This window comes from Medicago truncatula, chromosome 4, assembly GCF_003473485.1.
Source record: "Medicago truncatula cultivar Jemalong A17 chromosome 4, MtrunA17r5.0-ANR, whole genome shotgun sequence".
NCBI lineage: Eukaryota > Viridiplantae > Streptophyta > Magnoliopsida > Fabales > Fabaceae > Medicago > Medicago truncatula.
In genome coordinates, this window is record NC_053045.1 from 61067092 (window position 1) to 61087617 (window position 20526).

Below are 20526 nucleotides of genomic sequence, written 5' to 3' on the forward strand. Positions count from 1 at the left end.
CCCCGTCAACTACAATTTTTCCATTGAAAATAATGTTGGGTTGCAAGCTTCTAATCTTTGGAAACAGTGGTACACATTGAATCGGTTGCAATAACATCAGAATGGGACGGTCTAACAACAAAATGAGTTGAAATGAGAGAAGCCTAATGAGGGGTGGCTATGGACGTGACATTTCATGTAGAAGCGGGTATTTCTTCAATCATTGTTAGTAGTAATCATGGGGATTTTGTGATGGCACAAACAAGTTGGAAGCAAGTGAATATGTCAACTATATTGAAGGGGAGGTTACCATGTTACTTGAAGTAATTCAGATGGCTAACAATATGGGATGGTAAGGTGTGATTTTTGAACGTGATATACAATTTATACCAGACTCAATATATTCTCATTCTAGATATCTTTCTGCAACATAGTTTCTTGCATTTAGTTTTAGTCAAGTTTATTAGGCAACAAACAAATAGGGTTATTCATACATTTGCAAGGTTGGTTATTTGTTGGAGGATTCATCCATTAATTGAGTTAATTCCTTATTATTTTATTGAATACTTTTTATTAATGATATGAGTTAAGTTGGAAAGTTGTATTGAGTACCTTTTAATTAATGATATGACTTAAGTTCGAGAGTTGAACTCAAAAAATAATTTTGCCACATGGATTTTTTTTTTTATGATGTGCCAATTTATCTATTTTGCTTAAAAAAATTGTGGTGGAGAGTTGAACTCACGTCCATCCGAGTACAATGTCAACTCTTACTCATTAAATCAACATTCATTAACTCATTTAGTTGAAATTAGTCGGTCGTAAGAATTTTGCTAAGCTTATTTGTGGCGAAAACTAGCATTATTCTTACTACAAAATAGTAATTTTTTTAATAATTGACATGCATTAATTAAATTAAAAAGAGCACGACGAAATTTGTTCCCTTTTTACCAGTCCCTATAATTTCGGAAACGCGTAATGGACATAAAAATTGAAGGGCATTATTGTCTTTCCAGGTAAACTGTATCTCCGACAGCCTGCGCGCGAATGTCCCCCCCTTCCCACCTTTTTATTTTACTTCCGTGAACAAAACCAGAAAACTCAGAAAATAATGTCAAATTTTTTAACATAATAACATGAAAATAAATAAATAAATAAATTGAAAAGCAACAATAATGAATGAATGTTAATTAAAAATTACCATTCCCTGCATCAAGATTCAAGATCATAAATCATAATGTTCTCAAACATTTAATCATACCAAACAAATCAAATCAAATCAAAACCCTATCTTTCTCTCTCTCCCTCTTCACTCTTCACCACCATTTTCCATTTCCATGGCATTCACGTTTAACCTTCGCCGTTAGATCTCATATCACTCCAATGTCAGTCATACCATCTTTCTACTTTTCTTCTTCACTAAGATTCTTTTCTTCCACTTTTAGTTCTTGCAACTTCACACTTTTTCTTTCTTCTTCTTTCAGTTACTAGATGCGAGTGATCAAGAACTTGCTACTTAGATCAGAGTGAGTGAATATTGGTAAAGTTTGTAACTTTAAGCTGTTTTTTTTCAATGGTTTACTTTACTTCAGTTTTTTTTTTTTTTTTAATATTGAAGTGAACCAACTAACTTATGGTTTGATTGGATTGGACATTGGAACAGATCTTGGAAGCTACTGGAGTTGCCAATTAATTGGTGAAGATGAGATTTTTGGAGTTTGGGTGTGTTCTGTTGATTGTTGTACTAGCTCTTGTGGTTTCTGTAAAAGGTGAGATTTATATAGTAACTGTTGAAGGTGAACCTATCATAAGTTATACTGGAGGTATTGATGAATTTGAAGCTACTGCTGTGGAATCTGATGAAAAAATTGATACTACCAGGTACCTAGTTTCTGTTACTCTCAACTTCTTAGTAATGTTTATTTCATCCAATTCATGATTTGAGTAAGTTTAGACACTGTAAGAATATGTGAATAGTTTTTTTAAGAAACTAATTTTATTAATGATTGAGTAGATTTAGACACTATAAGGACATTCAAGGTAATGGTTGTTTAACTTATTTGAGAAATAGATATTTATATTTCTTGTATAGGTAACTTCTTAGAGATTCTTTTTAGGGTAAATAATTCAATAATCACCACCCAACTTCTGTTTGAACAGTTATTTTTATGTAATTAATTTTTTTTTGGTAAGGTTTATGTACTTAATCTTAATGTGGTATTTTCTTATCTAGTATATTATGAACCAAGAAATGGATATGCGGTAATTTACCTTTAATACTATTTTTGAACTTCTTTCCAGTGAACTGGTTACTTCATACGGTCGTCATCTTGAAAAAAGACATGATATGATTCTAGGGATGTTGTTTGAGCAAGGGACATACAAAAAACTATATAGCTATCGACATCTTATAAATGGTTTTGCTGTTCATATTTCGCCAGAACAGGTGAAGTTTTCTGTTGTTAGTTATCCTTTTGCTATTGAATGATTAAGCATGGATATATTTTGAATTCATTTCTTCATTCTAATTTCCTTATGCTGTCCCCTTATATTAGTAGGCAGAAACTCTAAGACATGCTCCTGGAGTGAAATCTGTTGCAAGGGACTGGAAAGTGAAGAGACTTACAACACATACCCCTCAATTTTTAGGGCTTCCGACTGGGGTATGGCCAACTGGAGGTGGCTTTGATAGAGCTGGAGAAGACATTGTGATTGGATTTGTAGACTCGGGGATCTATCCTCATCACCCCAGTTTTGCAACTCATAATACTGAACCATATGAGCCAGTTCCAAGGTATAGAGGGAAATGTGAAGTTGATCCTGATACTAAAATAAATTTTTGCAATGGGAAGATTGTTGGAGCACAACACTTTGCCCAAGCTGCAATAGCTTCTGGAGCATTCAACCCTTCAATTGATTTTGCTTCTCCTCTAGATGGGGATGGACATGGAAGGTTAGAGCAAGTCACTAGAACTTTAAGTAAAGTAGTCTTTCATTCTATGGTCCTGTTTGAATAAACAGCTTAATAAGTGCTCGTGTGTCAATTATTTCTATAACAAAAGATAAAATATAGTCAAACTGTTTTTTAATAGTTATAAGTTGTTCTCATAAGCTGTTTCTTTAAAAGCTTTCCCAGACAGTGTGTCAAGTGCTTATGTCGGTAGATAATCTTAAATAAGCCAGCCAATCCAAACATGCTCTAACTTCTGAGCATTTAAATTGGATCGTATTAGCAGCCATGAAGTTATGCTTAAAGCCATATCTACCAATTTGACAACATTTTAACAATCCTTCTATTTCCTTGCATCTTCATCTGCCAGTCACACAACCTCTATCGCAGCTGGAAATAATGGAATTCCTGTGAGAATGCATGGCCATGAATTTGGCAAAGCAAGTGGGATGGCTCCTCGTGCTAGGTGAGAAATAAATACCCATAATTGATTAAAAACTGGGAAACAGTCCTTTGCATTGGATTAGACATTTGTTTTATTTATGTTCAGGATTGCTGTATACAAGGCACTCTATAGACTCTTTGGAGGGTTTGTTGCAGATGTAGTTGCCGCAATTGATCAGGTATGCAAGTATATGATATATTAATACATTCACTTGAATATTTCAACAGTCAACTTAAAATTCAACCATTTGTCTAAATTATTTATTTAATATAAAATCTCATTGTTTTCACTAGTAGTATTCTATCTCGAAATTTCTAACTTTTAAAATTTGTGAGTTAACAGGCTGTATATGATGGAGTGGATATACTCAGTCTTTCAGTTGGACCCAACAGTCCTCCAGCAGCTGCCAAAACTACATTTTTGAACCCTTTTGATGCTACACTTCTTGGAGCCGTGAAAGCTGGTGTATTTGTTGCACAGGCCGCTGGAAATGGTGGTCCTTTCCCTAAGACAATGGTTTCATATAGTCCATGGATAGCATCTGTAGCAGCTGCAATTGATGATCGTAGATACAAAAATCATTTAACGCTTGGAAATGGAAATATCTTAGCTGGAATCGGGTTATCACGTAAGTTTTCAAACTTCCTGCTACGCTTCTTCAGATATGCTATTCTTTTTTAATGGACTGGCATCAGGATATATAAATATAATCAAAAGATTTTTCTAAAATCTGCGTAATGGCTTGTACAGCTTCTACACATTTAAACCGAACATACACTTTGGTTGCTGCAAATGATGTGCTGCTAGATTCTTCGGTTACGAAGTACAGCCCAACAGATTGCCAGAGACCAGAATTATTAAACAAGAAACTGATAGAGGGAAATATTCTTCTCTGCGGATATTCTTTCAACTTTGTTGTTGGTACTGCATCAATGAAGAAAGTATCAGAAACGGCAAAGGCCCTTGGTGCAGCTGGATTTGTTCTCTGTGTTGAAAATATTTCCCCTGGTGCAAAATTTGATCCTGTCCCTGTTGGCCTTCCTGGGATTCTTATCACTGACGTCGGTAATTCAAAGGTACTCAAACTCATCTTTACCTGTATATTTATGTAGAGGTAGATTGAATATCACGACAGCAAAATCTGTTTTTTCTCAGGTCATAATTCCACAATCACCTAATTATCTTTGCTTCTGTTGTCCCTATCTCTCCTTGTTCTACTTTTTCATCAATAGTTTCTGTTTATAATAAATTAACTCAATGACTATATCGTGTAATTTAGTATTGCAAATCTTTATGTTTTCAGAAACTTATAGACTATTATAATATCTCTACACCAAGAGACTGGACTGGACGGGTGAAGAGTTTCAAAGGTTTAGGTAAAATCGGAGACGGTTTGATACCTATTCTACATAAGTCTGCGCCGCAGGTGGCATTATTCTCTGCTAGAGGGCCAAATGTAAAGGACTTCAGCTTCCAAGAGGCAGATCTTCTCAAACCAGATATATTAGCTCCTGGTTCGTTGATTTGGGCTGCTTGGAGTCCAAATGGAACTGATGAGGCAAATTTTATTGGTAAGTAATGGCTTCACTAAGTTGTAACTTCTTTGTAGTCGTTGTGTGAAAATTAATATTGATACATCGTAGAGTTGATTTATTTTAAGCGATTATGTGATTGTGCAGGTGAGGGATTTGCGATGGTATCTGGAACTAGCATGTCTGCACCACATATAGCTGGAATTGCTGCTCTTATAAAGCAGAAGCATCCACATTGGAGCCCTGCTGCCATTAAATCAGCATTGATGACAACTTCAACAACTCTAGACAGAGCAGGGAATCCTCTTCTAGCTCAGCAAACTTCTGAAACAGAAGCTATAAAATTTGTCAAAGCTACCCCATTTGACTATGGGAGTGGACATGTTGATCCAACAGCTGCCTTGGACCCTGGCCTCATCTTTGATGCAGGTTTCATTTCTTCTTCCACATATAACTAATTACTTGTTCTTAGAACTTTTAAATTGCCAATCAACTTTGAAACATGGATTTACTTCAAGTTCAGAAATCTGAAGAGTAAACCAGCATTTAGGTCCTCGAAATTGCAAGGGTCGATCGATTTCGTCCCTCCATCAAAATTAAAGAATGTCAATAAATTTAGTCCCTCCATCAAACATCAAAACCAATGAAATACCTATACCTATATATTGACTTAAATAGTCTCTTGCTACGTCAAGACAAGTATAGAATCTTAAAAACTATGGTGCTAAATTTGAGAAAAAAAAGACTAAATTGACTTACAATGTTCAATTTAAGGAAGGACTAAATTGATCGACCCTTACAGTTTCAATGACTAAATTGCTGATTTACTCAATCTGAATCTCGGTTTACTTAAAGGACTTCTTTGAACCCTTTTTATGATGGTAGGTCATGCAAAAAGTTCATCAGAAAACAAGATACTATAACATGAAATATGGCTGAAACGAATAAAAAAACATGGATGGAAGTAATAATTAAAGCCACTTGATATATATCTTGCCAAAGCCTTGGATTTTCTCTCCCATCTTCTGCACTTGTTTGCTATTTTCTCCCATAATTAATGGTTCCCTAAAAAACAAGGGGAAACCCAAAGTATAATAACAGCAACAACATCTACAACAATATTAGTAAATTTATCTCATCAATTTTGTTGTTCGTTTTGCAGGATATGAGGATTATCTTGGCTTCTTATGTACAACACCTGGCATCGATGTTCATGAGATAAGGAACTACACTCATGTACCATGTAACACTAGTATGGGCAAACCATCGAATTTAAACACTCCATCCATCACAATTTCCCATCTCGTGGGAACTCAAGTTGTCCACCGCACTGTAACCAATGTAGCGGAGGAAGAAACCTATGTGATCACAGCCAGAATGGAACCAGCAGTTGCCATTGAAGTCAACCCTCCTGCAATGACTATCAACGGCGGCACATCACGTCAATTTTCTGTGACACTGACATCTCAATCAGTGACAGGAAGTTATAGTTTTGGAGAAGTTTTAATGAAAGGGAGCAGAGGGCATAAGGTAAGGATCCCTGTTGTGGCGAAAGGATTCCCACGATAGAGTCTTGTTTGATATGTTGAAAAAGGCTTGTAATATTCTTTGTATGTTGTGGGGTAATAAGTTAAGGTATGGTGCTAGATTTGTTCATCCAAAAATATAATATATTATATATGATAGGTGTAATGTAATGTAAAGGGGGGTGAAGGCTAGTTTGTTCGATTCCACGTATAAAGTTTTGGTTATATTATTATCTAGTCATCATCATTTGTTAAATGCTTCTTTGTGAGAAGTTTTTACATGTATCTGTAACCATTTACCAGTCCAACAGTTACTTGCTTCCTTCCTGCAGGTAGTATAATACATGAAATAAATAGTATCCATCGGCTATTGAATAGCTATATTCACTCATGTTTTTCCAGGGTTTGTCTGTCTGTCTGTCTGTGTAAGAAGGAAGTTAATAATTCTTTGCCGTGAATTGATCTTTCGTGTTGAATGAATGGCCAATATAAATGTTTACTATTGCTTTGTTCTTACATTAACTAAATCAATGCTGATCCCTTAACCTGTTTCATTTTGGTTCACCTTAAACCTTATTACTTTTTAAAACGTTAACCATTAATTCAAAAAGATGATCGCTGTTCAAGTAAGACAATCTTTATTCGTGTTTACTATTACTAGTATGTAGTTGTAGTACGTACGTGGCTCTATATATTGCCAATTTCACACACGTTTCTGATGATTTTTTATAATACTAGTTGGGGGATTACTTGTAACAAAAATTATTGATTTTAGAGCATGTTGATCCAAAAACGGATCAATTATTTTCATTTTCATTTTCATTATTATATTAATAATATATGCGGTTGCGGTATATGATGACAGACAAATGACATTTTGCGACCTAAAAAATGTCAGAAGTCATTTCCTTATTGTTCTCTTTCTGTCTGTAAAGTTAAGAGGCGGTCGCGATCACAGTTCAGAATTCACAGCTCAGTTGAGTTAATCTTCATATGCTATCTATGGTAATGGTATGTTCTCTCTCTGTTTCTCATTTTGTTTTTCTTTCTTTTCTGTTTAAGAGGCGCGTGGATCAAATACCGTACTTTATGCTTCTTTTGGGTCAATTAATGAACTGCTCCATATACCGTAGTACTTGTTTAATGTTCCTTTTCATTTTCATTTTCATTTTCATTTTTGGGTACACTCAATTTTCATAAACTTTATAACAACCTGTAGAAACTAATTTAAGTTGGGTGTTAACTATGTATTACTAAAGGCAACCGAAGGGAAGAAGCAGCCCAAAATTGTTCTGACAAAGCCATTCTCATTGGAAGTTGAAACAGATTCAGAACCGAGTTATGGTTACCGAGCACCTAATCTTATACGACGCTTGTTAAGCTTACTTAAGAATGTGCGACCAGGAGCAGATCTCACCAACTTACAGGCAAGTACTCTTTAACCAATTACGGTAAACTCAAAAAATTATGTGGCCGATCATGATTCTGTCAAACTCACAGTCAATCCATACATACATACATGTAGTCTGATATATTGTATAATATTGTGCTCAAACTAGGATAGGATACATTGATAATATAAACCATCTGTACGTCTAATACGCATTGGAAATTAACAAGTGACCTTAGCTTGTATTCATGTGCAGCTTCCACCTCTATTTTATTTCCCAAAATCACAGCTTCAATGCTACGGTGAATCAGTATACAGCACAACTTCAAATTCAAACTTGCTGAACAAGTGCAACAATGAGCAGACTCCATTGGAAAGGTTCACATCTGTGGTAGCTTGGAGCATATCTACCACACGCCCTACATCTTTTGGAGTTGCTCCTTATAATCCCATTCTTGGTGAGACACACCATGTTTCCAAGGGCAACCTTAACGTCCTACTCGAGCAGGTTTCCACCAACCCTCCGGTATCTGCTCTCCATGCAACAGATGACAAGGAAAACATTGAAATGATATGGTGCCAGCAAGCTGTTCCAAAGTTTCGAGGTATCTCAAATATCACAACACTCACTCCTCATTATATGTCATTACATTGTCAACTTCATATGCGCCGTCAGTGTCAAGATTTTTACATTGTTAATCAATCATAATCATTGATCATTAAAAACATTTGACATGAAGTCTTGAATAATATGATTGGTTTTGATTTGGTGACAGTGTAAAACTTTTTACTTACAGAAATGATGTATCAAAATTAAACTCTTAATATAGAGCCTGTCCAATATAATATATATTTGAGTCTAATACGAATAAGTAAAAAGATAAGATTTTAATCTGATTCAAGTAAATTTCAAGTTGTTAATGATGCTCCTTTACTTTAGGTACAAGCATTGAAGCTGAAGTTCATGGCAAAAGGGTGCTAAACCTCAGAAATCATGGGGAAACGTATGAAATGAATTGTCCTCGGCTCTCAATTAGAATTCTTCCAGTTCCAGGAGTTAGTTGGGCTGGGATTGTTAATATACGGTGCAAAGAGACCGGCCTTGTGGCTGAGTTATCCTACGAATCATCCTATTCTTTTCTTGGACTTGGAGGGAATAGTAAGTTGATCAAAGGGAAGATCCTTGATTCCTCATCATTCAATGTACTGTATGACATTGATGGTCAATGGGATAGGTTAGTGTAATCCCTCATCACTTCACACCATATTATACCTTTCACTTCCATTTTCTTTGTAATGAAAACAATTAATCAAGTCTTATAGACAACTAGCTAATCATTCGCTAGTGACATGCTTGTTATTATGCTACGTGTTTTAGTGTCACGTTTCTTATCAAATTTGATATTTGTATTTAGGACTGTTAACGTGAAGGATACAAAGAGTGGGAAAGTCAAAGTGATATATGATGCAAAAGAAGTCATTTCAGGACTCAAAGCTCCTATTGTCAAGGATGCAGAGGTAACTAACAAGGAATATTTGAGTTCTATTGGTATAAGTTTTGTTGTTTTAATTAAGTGGCATGTTAATTTTATTGGATATGAGCTGAGATTCTGTTGTTCATTATTAGGGTGTTTGGCAAACTGAATCAGCTCTTATTTGGGGTGAGTTGACTCAAGCCATTATTAGCAATGACTGGGAGAAAGCAAAAGAAGCAAAGCAAGGTGTGGAGGAAAGACAAAGTAAGACGTTGAAAGAAAGAGAAACCAGAGGGGAACGTTGGACTCCTAAGAATTTTTTGGTGTCTTACAGTAATGAAAGTGGGTTGGACTGTGATTGTTCACCCATTAATACATGGGTACCTGCTGCACCTATCATAGCCCCGTAACTTTTATCTTTTTGAAAAAACAAGAACAAAGCAATTTCATTAGCAATATCAGAGAAGCTAAACTTGTCGCCACCTAAGTTAAAATGTGGGGAATCTCATTTGTTAGTCTCCGAATAAACTCAACATGAAGTTTGTGAAAGAAAAATAAAGTGCACTGAAATTAGAGACATCATAACGAGTATGTTTAATTTAATCCACCACTCGCTTAGAATCCAACTCGATGTATGCATTATACATCTTGATATCACAAATACATTTTACAGTTAAGCTTGAAAGTTGCAACTTGCAAATAAGAGATGACCCTGCGCACCAATCTTCCAACTTGCAAATAAGACATTGTTTGGTGTCCGCCGAAGGGGATTTGGATTAAAGTTAACTGCGACGACTCTGGTGGATTATGGTCTTAAAGCTGTGGGTGGTCGTGTTATAAGTACATCGCATGGCAATTTTGTTGTGGGTTTTTCTCCTAAAGTTTGATTGAAAAAGATTCTCAATCAATGATTAATCTAATTGCGAGAGGTTACCCTTACCCGATAACTCATCCTCCTTGCCGTGAGTTGGTAAGTGACATAAAGAATCTTGCAGTGCAAGTGGCGGATGCTTTGGTTAAACTTGGTCTACTGAAGATTTATGGTTTCTCCTCGAATTGTATTTCTTTAGTTTTACTAACCGGTAGAATTGATACTCTCTTTCGAAGAGGTTTTCAGTCCTTCTTGTTTTTGGTTTAGGGTCTAGTCTAGCAGCTCCTTTTTGAACTCTTTGTTAAAAAAAAAAAAAGGAATAAAAATTGTGAATAATTATGTTGGGAAAAAATAATGGTGTAACATGTGGCCGCTCAATGTTACCTTACCTTTTTTTCCTCATTTTTTTTTTAAATAAAACGATATTCATTTATTCAAATTGATAAAATACATTAGATACAATAACATGACCAACATCGCTAAAAATGTAAAGCGTAAATCTGCGCACAAACTCACATCACTCAAGTTAATAACATACAAAAGCAAAATACCTACAAATAATATGATAAAATCTAAATCACCATAATATTCCCAGATCTGAAATGTTGTCGTCCAAATTATTGATTGAATCTTTGATCGATTGAAGCTGATCTTTCAATATGAATCAAAATAAGCACCGCAACAAGATGCGAAATCAAACAACGCTGCACAAAATGACGAACAACACAACGCCGCACTCAGACGATGAAATAACGAAAAACACAGGAAAAAAACTTGATATCGGAAAAGAAAAAAAAAAAGAAAAAAAGATGCAGAGGGGTGACTCTAAGTCAAAAAATGAATTAATCTTCGATGAGTGAAAGAGAAAGAAAAACATAGAAAGAAGTCGAAGTTTCTTTCACTAAAAAATTATGGTCTAAATCTCTTTCTTGATTTTTTTTTTCACATTATAAAAGGCTGATTTATTTCTTATAAGACAATTAATAGAGGTTAAGGATTATCTAACAAATAGAGGTGTAAGACCCTGGGGAGCTCAATACTCCCTCCATCCCTTTGAACATTTTGTAAAAAACACGGTTATTAAGAAAATTTGTTGGAGTAATAAATTTGTCTTTTTAATAAAAAAAAATGAGTAATAAATTTGTCTGAAATGTGTATGACTATTACTAAATTATCCTTTGTTTATAAATACATTCAATGTTACTTTTCATATTCCAAGATGAATTGATTGTATTAATAAGGGGTATATAGGAAAAAAGATTGATAAATACACCTAATAATTCGTAGTGAGTCTTATTTTTAGGGACAAATGTTTTTTTTTTATACCTAAGAATAGAGGGCAACATATCACACCAAAGAATATCAACAATTAATTTGTCTACGCACTTGTTACCCTCCCTAAAGATGTTTGAGGAAATAACCTCAACTCCCAAACGAAAATAATTATACCATCTTTTTGGACTATTAGCCTAAACCAGAGAAGAATTCATGAAAGTCAAGAAAACACTGGTTGAATCACCTTCTAACCACATCTTAAACCAACCATGATGAATATAATAAATAAAGACATGAAGCTCCGCCTCAAAAATAAACATATGACCAAGATTAACTGCAAAACAACCCATAAAAGTGCAACGACAATCTCTAAAAATTCCCCCACGAGAGGCATTATTCCCCAAAACGGCCCATCTGTGTTAACCTTTCACCAGGGTTGTGTTGGTGGCTTCCAATAAATTGTAGCAATGTCTTTGAAGCGATGATGTTCAGGAGAAACGAGAAAAGAATCCATAAAACCAGAATCAGAGGGCAAACAATTGCCATTAGAATAATTACCAGACGTTGCAATTGTTGATCCTTTCAAAGTTTTAGCCGCACAAATAGAAATCTTTCATGTGCCAAAGCACAAAATATTTCTAGCCAACCAGATTGTATGCACGGTATACGCCTCAACGCGATACATAGGAGGACCGATCCTGTAATAGATAAATAAAAAACACACTTCAGGTTGGCCCCTAACCACATCTAACGACTAACTGCAAAAGGGCATCTAAAAACACATGGTCAGATGTTTCGGCACACGACATACAAAATAAACAAACCGAGACAACGGTACAACCCCTACAACGAAGGTTATCATCGGTAGGTATATTCTGGTGACAAGTTTAAATTTAAATTTGTTAAAATTAACCTAATCCATTAAATTAATATAAAATTGAACTAAATTAACTTAATAACACAATTTTTTATTCAACGTTTTTTAATTAAGGGCATTTTGGCATTTTAAAAAGAATCAACACTTATTCCTTCTCTATTTTTTTTTATATTTCTCTTATACCGGTTAACTCATCAAATCAACTATATTTTTCATCTACTTCTCTCTTTTTCACACTTTTTCTCATCTATTTCTCTCTTAGTTGGATGAAATAATCGATATGAGATGCAAAAAGCTTATTTATTATTTTAAATTGTAGACATGTTTGTAAATATTTCTTGTATGACCAACGATCATTTCATGCTAAGGATGAATGGCTTGAGATTCTCAGGGTTCAAAGTATGAATGGCTTGGGATTCTCACATTTATTCCAAAGTAATTTATTCTTTGTAGTATTGACTCTATCTTGAATGGTGGCCGTCATTTATGTTTTTCATATAATCTTTTTTGAACAAATGTTTTTCATATAATTGAAGATATGACAATAAACGATATTCAAACATACAAACAAGAAAATAGTTTTCAGATACATTATTCTTATAGCTAATTGGCATTTTGCAATGTCATGAAAATATACGACACTGCAAAACTCCGGTAACTATGTATTTTATAAAAGTGTATATGTTATAGTATATTATGCTTATCCGATTCAATTTATATTGATTTAGGGTTTAGCCCATGCATCGGTCATGATATGAAATTGAGTCGTACAAAGTTGGACATAATGCAAATGAATGGAGGCCAGGATGCACAATTGACATGTGACATTTTTTTTCTTTCCAAAATGGAGTTAGTGCAGTTCATACAAATGAGTGTTAAGTACTGTATGTGATGGGATGAGGTGTGTCGTGTTGGACTTTTGGCCGTTGGCAGGACGGGCCCGTTGATGTTCTTGTAGTATTAAGTGTGGAAAGCTACTTTTATCCCCACCCCATCCTAACTTAAATAAGGTTGCGTGTGGAAGAGAGATGGATCTATCTTATGTGTGGATGTCATTACGTGGTTGTCTTTTCTATTCAAAGGCAAAAGGAAAATTTTCATTCAAGATCAGCAGACACAAAACGTGCAGGAAACAAACCTTAAATACACAAATAGTACTTTATATATTGTGAGCTTAACTCAGTTGATAGAAACAATGTATAATATATGTAAGGTTTGAGGTTCAAACTCAAACCCAAAAAAAAAAAAAAATTTGGTTTTAGTTGTTACAATATTTGTTTTTTTTTTATTTGTTTTAGTCCTTCCAAATATCTGATATGTTGCTTTTGATCTTTGTTGTTTTGTTTTAATCCTTGCAAAATTGCTTATAATATATTTGGTATTTATAATATGTAGAATATTTGATTTTAATCTATCAAAGTAAAAAATTAATATGAATATTATAAAAACCAATCAGGATCAAAATAAAAGATTTTATATTTTTAAGGATCAAAACTAAAATCTGAGTTTATACTTATAAACAGTGGTTTCCATAAAAAATAATAAAAATAAACAGTAACTATTGACATAGGAAATAACTACATGGCATACCAAAATATTAGGTCATTATGTAGTTTTTTTTTGTGTTTGAGAGGTTATTATGTGGTTGCTATTGAGAGTTTTGTTTTATTATCAAATTTGACACATGATTTTTTTACAAAGGGAAAGGTTATAGAGTATTCTTACGACATCGGTGAAAAAACAAAAATAGAAATATTGCAGTGATCAAATTTATTTCTATTTTTGATTTAACAATTTGCTATTGAGTTTTATTAAGAAATGGTGAAAAATAATGAATTTAACATTTTAAAAGTTAATAAATTGTTAAATTCAATACTAAGACATTTGTTGGCGTAACCCAATTGCATTTAACCCTCCAACACTACCGGTGATTCAATAAGCATGCGTCAATAGATAACACTTAACACCAACCCCAACCCCAACCCCAACCCCAACCGTCAAAATTATTGCAATGTCCTTTTATAAGATTTTTTTTTTATTGCTATGGTTGAGAATGAAACATACATCATTAATATTGATAGATTCCCTTTCCTTAACATGCAATCACAATAGATTCTCTATTTTTTTTAGAGAATAAAACAGAATTTTAAGAATTTGTTGGGATGAAAAACATATTTAATAAAAGATAATAATTATGACATTATAAAGTGTTCTAAATTGTGGCAGGTGTTATGTTCTTAAGTTTGGGAGGAAAGAGACTAGAAAAGAAAGTTTGTGAGGAAAGATAACAGTCTGAGTGGGTGTGGTTTTTCCATCTATACATCATTACTCATAAAATCAGCTCAGATTCACGTTCAGCTACTTCATCTTCTTTACAAAGTTAGAATTTCAGAGATATGGTAAGTTCATATTCTCATCTTTCTGTCTCTCCAATCCATCTTCAGTTTTCTTTCACCGGCTTTACAAAGTGAGCAACTCTAAATTTACTTTAGAGTATAAAGTGAATGAATCATTGGTTAAGATTAAAAGTAAATATCGTAGCTATATATTATAATAAATCATAAGTTTGGTAAAATAAAATTCTTGATTTTCTTATTTTATATTTTAGTTACTTTAAATGATTTAAATCCGTAGATCAATATAGAAAGATGAATTTGGAGGTTTTATTTTAGGTGGTATTTAATATGGGAACCCTTTCCCATGATGCACAACTTGCCTTTTTCCTTACATTGTTGGCAAGAAAATGAGTTTTTTTGTTATCAAATGACATAACAATATTTTAATGGTCATCAATTATTTCTAATACACCTCCTCATTAGCTTAGCAGTAAGAGGAAATCTGCAACACTATTATCATATCAAACCAGTTCGCCGCCGGCCACCTCTCTTTGCCGCCAGCGCAGTCACACTAATTTCAAACACTAAGTGGGTTCAATTTTTTTTGTTAAAAAATAAAAATATAGGTTCAATTTTCTCTTCAAAACCGAATTTAGCATTTATTTGTTTGTTATTAACTAACTAAAGACCAATGTTGTTGAGTTAGATCTGGGACGATTAAGAATGATGAACGAGGCATGTGATGGTACAAGGTTGTTAGATCTTGGTATTTTCCTCATGTTTTGTTTGGATAGTTATCTTAGGTAACATTTCCATGCCTGTTGTTGGGTTATGTTTTGACTTATGGGAATTAGGTGGCGGTGCTGTGAAGGGACGACGGTGGCAATTTGATTGCTGCAAATGAACATTCCTAATTTCCTTTTGGATTTTAAATATGCTTGCTTGGACCATTAGTGCATGTTATCATCCGATAAAAATAGCCCATACACAGTATAAACAAAAGCATTTATATGTATAAACAATTAAGTGTGGGATTTCTTTTTTTATTTTGTGAGCAGTGCTAAAAAGTTGTTAACAGGTAACCAATCCTAGATCTAGACCATTGATTAAATAAAATAATATATCAACGGTGTAATATAAACTGCACCATCATAGGAAAGGATTAACCTTTCCTATGTTAAATGCCACCTTTATTTTACCATGTTATTGGTACGAAGTGAAACTAATCTTCGTCTAAAAAAATATGTGAGATATATAAGATAGGTTATTCTTTTTCAACTAATTTTCTTCATACACAATAGTCGAGGGTCGAATCCTTACCAAGGATCCAAGTTCCTTATCACTATGAATAAGTGAAACTAATGAAGTTGGAGGATATTATTTAGTTTTATTTTATTTTTGCATTGGAGTTGATCATTGAGGTTGAAACAAAGATCTCTTAATTTATATATCTCGTCATTATGTTTTCCATCGTTTTTTACTTTAATTTGTTAAGACAAAATTAATTAAAATAAATTTGATTATATTTTCATGTATTAATTAAGATTTATTTCATTTTCATATGTTTTAAATATTTAATAAGTACTATAATTTTACACATTACAATAAATGAATTAATATTTAAAAGTGTGTATTGCCTAATTTTTTTGTGAACGTAGCAAAATGTGAATAAATTGTTTATGGATTTCATAAAAAAAATTGTTTACGGAAGAAAATGTTTTAAGTGTGTGATTTGAACTTAAGTTTGAAATTCTTATGGCATGCATAAGGGGATACATCCCTTAATATAATTTATTTTGTTACATATAATGTCTATTTATTTTGGCTACTTTCCAAAATCAAATGAAAGTCCAATTTATGTGAAAGTCTAACTAAAAACATAGCACTCAATCTTGTTAATTTGGGTATTTGTCGTGTAGGAAACAAACGTTGTACTCACAAAGCCATTCACAATAGATCACAACAAATCATCGGATTCCAATGGGAATTATAAAGCACCAATTTTTTTGCAGCAAGTACTAAGTCTCTTTAAGAATGTGCAGTTAGGATCTGATTTGTCACGCTTCAAGGCAAGTTTTGATTTACCTTCAATATCCAATTAACTCAATTTGTATACTCCTATTTTTAATGAACGATGAATTTGAATGTGCATGTATATTCCACAGTTACCACCTACCTTCAATATGCCTAAGTCACAGCTTCAATGGTATGGTGAATGTGTATATTCCACAGGTGTAGATTTGATAAACAGCATCAACAATGGGAAAACACCATTGGATAGATTTATATCAGTAGTTGCATGGAGCATTTCTACTACACGACCACAAACTTTTGGAGTTGTTCCCTACAATCCCATTCTTGCTGAAACTCATCATGTTTCCAAAGGAAATCTTAATGTCTTGCTTGAACAGGTAGTATCTTGTTTTCCCCATTGTTTATTGGGATGGTGGAAGGAGCAAATCTTATGTTTACGGGAAAATAATTTAATCATATTTATCTACTAAAAATTATTTTAGGGTTCATGCGGAACCATCTTTTAGTAATTTTTCCCTTTAGAACTTGTGTAGATTGATTTACTTAACTTTATCTATCAAGATAAAACTTGTAGCAACAAACAATTTGTGACATGTGCATAGTTGTTTTTAGTTTATTTTCATAAACTCTTTAAGATGGCAAATTCTATGGTACATCCAACAATTTGAGTGTACCGGTGCACCAAATTATTAAATTAATAATTAAACGAGTTGTTTTTTTTGAAGAAAAATAATTGTTTTCTATCATTGACAATTACAATAATTAAATCGTATTTACCAAAAGCGTCGACGAAATAAAATTTACTTTTTTTGAATTTTTGTTACATATAACAAAGAATATTGATTATTTTTTATGAGAAAATGTTAAAAATTTAATATAATTCTTATAAACAATGAAATGATGTTTTTTCTTATAAAATGATGTTTTCTAAAATATAAATATCGATAAATAACTCTTTATTTCATAAAATAATCCTTAAATTCTAAATTTTTGAAGTAAGAATACCGGTACACCTCAATTTATGTGGTGTACCGTAGAAGTCCCCCTTTAAGATAGGTTAGGAAACCGTTTATTACTTACATGCACAAATCTGCATAAACTCTTTTCATGTTATAAAAACAACTGCATTTTTGCAGGTTTCACACCATCCTCAGGTATCTGCCTTACATGCCACTGATCGGAAGGGAAACATAGATATTACATTGTGCCACTCTCCACTTCCAAAGTTTGTTGGTAAATAAAACTTCACCATATTCATAGGTTTTGTTGTGTGAGAAAATAAAACAAATTGCCTTAATTTTTTCAAAAGTAAACATTGATTTATTTTTAATGTTCTTTTACATAATTAAAAATGAGTATGTAGTTAAAAACTTAGTAAAACTGAAATATATATATGTGTAGGTACTGGAGTAGAGGTTGACATGCATGGTAAACGACATCTGCATCTCCATAATCATGGAGAGACATATGAAATGAATTGTCCTAATTTCTTATTCAGATTTCTTCCAATTCCTGGTATTGATTGGGTTGGCAATGTCACTATCCGGTGCCTAGAAACAGGCCTTGTAGCAGAATTAAGCTACATTAGACAATCTTTCTTTGGATTTGGGTCGGGAAATCGAAGACGGATAAAAGGGAAGATCTTTGATTCATTAACAAAGAATGTTCTTTATAAAGTTGATGGTCACTGGGACAGGTACGTATCTTAAAACATAAACACCTTTTACTTATTTTGCTTAATTGAAAACATTAGATGAATGTTTAATTATATATTATTTAGATAATTAGATGGTATGTTCCTAATTCCTAATCATATAAAATAATGTTGCAGCACTGTAATATTGAAGGATGCAACTAATAATGCAGAAGTAAGGGTAATATATGATGCAAAAGAAGTTCTTTCAGGGCTCCATACTCCTTTTGTTAAGGATCCAGAGGTAATAATAAATAACAAAGCATGTATTAAGGTAAAAACCTAAATGTGCATGCATGGATGTCTTGTTGATTTGTTTGATATGAGATTCTGACTATGTTGTATTGTTTTAGAGTGTGTGGCAAACAGAATCAGCTCTTGTTTGGGGTGAGTTAAGCCAAGCCATCATAAGCAACAATTGGGGAAAAGCAAGAGAGGCAAAGAACACTGTGGAGGAAACTCAGAGGATTCACCTTAGAGAAAGAGAGTCAAAAGGGGAAACTTGGGTTCCTAAATATTTTACAGTGACTCATAGCAAAGAAGATGGCTGGAAATGTTCACCAATTCAAAAGTGGGTCCCAGATGCCCCTATTGCCACCTTATAATTATTTATCTGGATGTTGTCTGGGTCGTTTGATCTCAAATTAATGCTTGAGATTGTTTACTACGTGTGACTACTTGTGTTTCTGTTACAATTCTTAATATGATAAGCATGTTGGATTGTCAAGCAACCGGGCCAATTGGTGCAAACGCTAAATATTAACTTTTTATTATTTTCATCTATGTGTGATTTTGTTGCAAATTCGATGAAAAAATCACACAAATAACAAATTTGATGTGTGGAGTAAGAGATAATCAGGCAATCAAAATCAAAGTGTATGGAACAATTATAAACACAAGCCAAAAGTAGAAAACAACAGCGAGAGGAAAAGAAGAGAGAACACAAAAGAATTTGTTGACTCAGTTCGGTCCAAATTGACCTAGTCTGGGGGGAGTAATGTTTACAAAAGAGATATCAATGGGTTACAAGAATAAGTCTCCCGCCTAATTCTACCCAAACCCGTAACCAAGAGACTCAATCCTAATAGTGTTTCCCAAGGTGAATCAATCCTCAAACCCTAGTGTTTGTTTCAAAGAGACAAACTCTATACAAACCCTAGTTTTGTTGTTGCCTTTCTAAACCCTTGTTTCAGCCCCTCTATCTCAAAGTTTAGTCTGATATACAAGGTCTATATTTATAGTGAAAGTATTACTTAAAATTTGGAACAAATCTGCACCAAAAAATATGTTTATGTTATTCGCTGCCAGCGCATCATCGTGCCACGTTGTGACCCCATCGTGCCACGTTGTGACCCCATCGTGCCACGAAATATTCAGTGACTTGCCTCAAAGCTGAAACCTCCAATCGTGCCACGTTGCCCAACCATCGTGCCACGATTTTTGCAAAACCTGATTTTAAGTTAACTCATGTTATTTCAATTTTTTCTAAAGCTAAATCAAGTGTATTCTTTCTTTCACCTAGAACATAAGGACGGTTAGACTTAGAGGGAGAAACTTTCTTCTACATCGTAGAACAGTTGTAGTAAAATCAGATACAAAAGCAATTCTAAAACATCCTAAAATGCATTCTTATAGTTATATAATTTTTGAATATAGAAGATGTGTGGATGTAGTAAATAACAGAGATGTGTAGCTAGGTATTATATGCATGTGAGTGTGTGTGTACATTAGATCAGAACAAGTGGGGTTTGACAATTGATAATTTGATAACCAAATTGAGATGTGGGGGGTTTTGAAAACCTTTTTTTGGAAATTAAGTCAGTTGACAAATGATAATTAATTTGATAGTCAAATGGATGAATTATCTGGTTTTAAAGACTTTATGAAATGAAATTAAAATGAATGGATAACTTGCAAATGGTCCTGCTTGGAAAATACACGTTACTTTTTTTTTTTTTTAAGGAAAAAATACACGTTACTAGTATTTCAAATGCTGACACATTGACACCTAACAGTGAGGAAAAGTGCAACACATGCAACCCCTAATCAAGGAGTACTAACAACTTTGTGCTGCTAGCATAAACAAACAAAATGCAAATAATGGGGCTTTCCACTTGTGCCTTTTGAAATAAGTATTTCTCCT

At 33.6% G+C, this 20526-nt stretch overlaps 3 protein-coding genes across 6 annotated transcripts; all 3 read left to right on the top strand.

The window, feature by feature from the left end:
* The first annotated feature begins 1143 nt into the window (after window positions 1-1143).
* LOC11443780 (subtilisin-like protease SBT2.5) lies at window positions 1144-6823 on the top strand. 2 transcript variants are annotated; one of them, XM_003610011.4, is made up of 12 exons: window positions 1144-1364; window positions 1464-1519; window positions 1643-1860; window positions 2281-2425; window positions 2538-2932; window positions 3300-3395; window positions 3480-3552; window positions 3717-4002; window positions 4125-4450; window positions 4678-4945; window positions 5054-5335; window positions 6069-6823. In XM_003610011.4, the coding sequence occupies exons 3-12, from the start codon at window positions 1682-1684 to the stop codon at window positions 6473-6475; spliced, it is 2457 nt and encodes an 818-aa protein (XP_003610059.2). In that variant the 5' UTR covers window positions 1144-1364; window positions 1464-1519; window positions 1643-1681; the 3' UTR covers window positions 6476-6823. The 2 variants fall into 2 exon arrangements, with proteins under 2 accessions (XP_003610059.2, XP_024638508.1); XM_024782740.2 differs by having other exon boundaries at window positions 1464-1505.
* Window positions 6824-7213: 390 nt separating this feature from the next.
* Window positions 7214-9900, top strand: LOC11424704 (oxysterol-binding protein-related protein 4C). 2 transcript variants are annotated; one of them, XM_003610012.4, is made up of 6 exons: window positions 7214-7437; window positions 7692-7859; window positions 8079-8427; window positions 8763-9057; window positions 9238-9340; window positions 9450-9900. In XM_003610012.4, exons 1-6 carry the CDS (start codon window positions 7426-7428, stop codon window positions 9705-9707), a joined length of 1185 nt encoding a protein of 394 aa, XP_003610060.1. In that variant the 5' UTR covers window positions 7214-7425; the 3' UTR covers window positions 9708-9900. The 2 variants fall into 2 exon arrangements, with proteins under 2 accessions (XP_003610060.1, XP_003610061.1); XM_003610013.4 differs by having other exon boundaries at window positions 7215-7443.
* Window positions 9901-14446: 4546 nt separating this feature from the next.
* On the top strand, window positions 14447-19110 carry LOC11441755 (oxysterol-binding protein-related protein 4C). Of its 2 annotated transcripts, none has more exons than XM_024780314.2 (7): window positions 14447-14719; window positions 16576-16725; window positions 16822-17067; window positions 17827-17923; window positions 18092-18386; window positions 18522-18657; window positions 18737-19110. In XM_024780314.2, exons 1-7 carry the CDS (start codon window positions 14717-14719, stop codon window positions 18986-18988), a joined length of 1179 nt encoding a protein of 392 aa, XP_024636082.1. In that variant the 5' UTR covers window positions 14447-14716; the 3' UTR covers window positions 18989-19110. The 2 variants fall into 2 exon arrangements, with proteins under 2 accessions (XP_024636082.1, XP_003610062.1); XM_003610014.3 differs by having other exon boundaries at window positions 14457-14719; window positions 18522-18627.
* Window positions 19111-20526: the final 1416 nt, after the last annotated feature.